This window comes from Nicotiana tomentosiformis, chromosome 7 (assembly GCF_000390325.3).
Source record: "Nicotiana tomentosiformis chromosome 7, ASM39032v3, whole genome shotgun sequence".
Taxonomy (NCBI): Eukaryota; Viridiplantae; Streptophyta; class Magnoliopsida; order Solanales; family Solanaceae; genus Nicotiana; species Nicotiana tomentosiformis.
Genome location: NC_090818.1, coordinates 49,210,315 through 49,212,583, shown reverse-complemented (window position 1 = coordinate 49,212,583; position 2,269 = coordinate 49,210,315). Strand labels below are relative to the sequence as shown.

The 2,269-nt window shown below is 34.4% G+C and overlaps 1 protein-coding gene across 1 annotated transcript; it reads left to right on the top strand.

Annotated features, from left to right (window-relative positions):
• The first annotated feature begins 468 nt into the window (after positions 1-468).
• Positions 469-1,841, top strand: LOC104119030 (protein translation factor SUI1 homolog). Its single transcript, XM_009630423.4, has 2 exons — positions 469-608; positions 1,300-1,841. Exon 2 carries the CDS (start codon positions 1,365-1,367, stop codon positions 1,701-1,703), a length of 339 nt encoding a protein of 112 aa, XP_009628718.1. The 5' UTR covers positions 469-608; positions 1,300-1,364; the 3' UTR covers positions 1,704-1,841.
• The last annotated feature ends 428 nt before the right edge of the window (positions 1,842-2,269 follow it).

Below are 2,269 nucleotides of genomic sequence, written 5' to 3'. Positions count from 1 at the left end.
ACCAATTTTTTTTTGGCTGCTTTACTAAAATATTTTATGGCCAATAATTTACAATTCCTCTTTATGTTGTTATGCGGCGTCAATTTCCCAATGCAAAAGAAGAGGAGAAAATGGTGGGCCACAAAAATTCACAGCCCAATCGGCAATCAGATAGGCTAAACACGCAAAGTGGAGCCCAAGTTGTTCTGATTTATCTGGAATCTGTCTGGATTCTTCTTCTTTGCAGATAGGAATAGATATGTCGGGTCCCACACATGTTGACCCAAATTGTGCGGCCCCCGCAATTCATCAGCCGTATCCGTAAAGCAAGCATAATATGTTTCCCTGCGTTGAATCTACGCGTTTTTCATAACTCTAATCATCAAATTAACCTGTCTAAATATGACCAAATTCGAAGCTACAATCGTCTAATGTAATCTCTACCCACTCTAATCAGGATTAACCATAATTAATACTTAATAAACTTAAACCTTAATTAACATTATGTGGTTGGGAATATTAATTATGATCCCACATGCACCGCCACAATTTCTAGTTCCTGTCTATAAATAATAAGGTAGAGCATTCTTCTCCTCTCCATCAGCCAGTGTTTAATCTATTTGATCAAGGTTAGTTCTTTCCTCTGTTTTTACACTTTTAATCTTTACTTCCTTATTTCTGTGTTCATTCAGTTTTTCCTTTTTGTCTAATCCCATCTAGCTGGTAGAATGAATTTTGTTTTTGTTAGGTTTTTGACATGTTGATCATCTCAAATTGCTTATTAGTTATGTAGTTGATTTGTGATATGTTGATTATCTCATATTGCTTGATTGTTAAGTAGTTGGATTCTTAATATGTTGATCATCTCATATTTGTTTCGAATCTATCTCTCTTTTCGTTTAAAGAAGAACGTTCTATTTCTAATTTCAAAAAATATTTTAATGTAAATTTGCCGTTTAAACCTTAAGAGAAGTTTTCTCAGATATATTTAAGGACGTAAGTTTTTAAATTATAAAGTACAAGACATGTTTAAGATTAAAACTTTCAAATATTTTCCTTTCTAAACTCCATTTCCAATCTAAGTTCATGTAAATTGAAACGGAATAATAGTTATATAATTGTATTATGGCCGTGACTCTACCGGAAACAGCCTCCCTATCTTTTCAAGGTAAAGGTGAGGTATGCGTACGTATTACCCTCCCTAGACTCCATTTGTGGGATTATATAATATTTTTTTATTTTTTTTGGTTATTGTTGTTGTTATAGTTGGATTATTGGTATTTTGATCGTTTGGATATTGAATTGGTGTTGTTTTTGCAGCTCGTGTGTGACCAATTTTTAAGCTTTAGTTTCGGACGGTGAGAAGTTCTCTTCCAGCTAGGTACATGGTTGATATCGACGTCCAAATCCCATCTGCTTTTGATCCATTTGCTGAGGCTAAGGACTCAGGTGCCCCTGGAGCCAAAGAGTATGTTCATATTCGCATACAACAAAGGAATGGAAAGAAAAGCTTGACAACAGTTCAAGGCCTGAGGAAACAATTCAGTTACGAAAAAATCCTCAAAGATCTGAAAAAAGAATTCTGTTGCAACGGTAATGTTGTGCAGGATAAGGAACTTGGAAAAGTGATACAACTTCAAGGAGATCAGAGAAAGAATGTTTCTCACTTTCTTGTGACTGCTGGTGTTGTCAAAAAGGATCAGATCAAGATTCATGGTTTTTAAGTTGTTTGTTGAATATTACTACTAGTTGTTTGGATTTGTAAGGGGTTGTTTAATGCCCATGTTTTTGCAATGGGTTTCTTTCTGAATTGTGGTGGTTGTGCCTTGTTTTCAGATAATAAATTTGGTTTTCTTGATCTAGAGATGATTATGCAATGCTCTTCTAAAGCCTGGGTAATTCTATTTTGCTAAAATAACAAAAGCTTAAATTAAGGAGAAACAAGGGTCTGTAATTTTACCTTTAAATTTTAAGGTAACCGATCAGAGATAAAAATGACAAATGGGGTTGGGCTTCTTTTGTTCGAGGAACTCACGGATTAAACACATAAAAGACGATTCATCAGTTACAGAGTAAAAGAAGGAAAAGATTAAAGGCAAGGACGGGATGAAAATATATCTTGCACCTTGAATTTGTCTCTCAGTACGATCATTCATACCAATAATAGTATAATGTATTCGATACAGTTCTACGTTACTATATTAGTATTGGGACGGTTTAGTTTAAGGCAAAATGGTCTAGATGTCATCTAAACTTCGTTGCATTACCAGGACTAATTAATAAAAAGTCT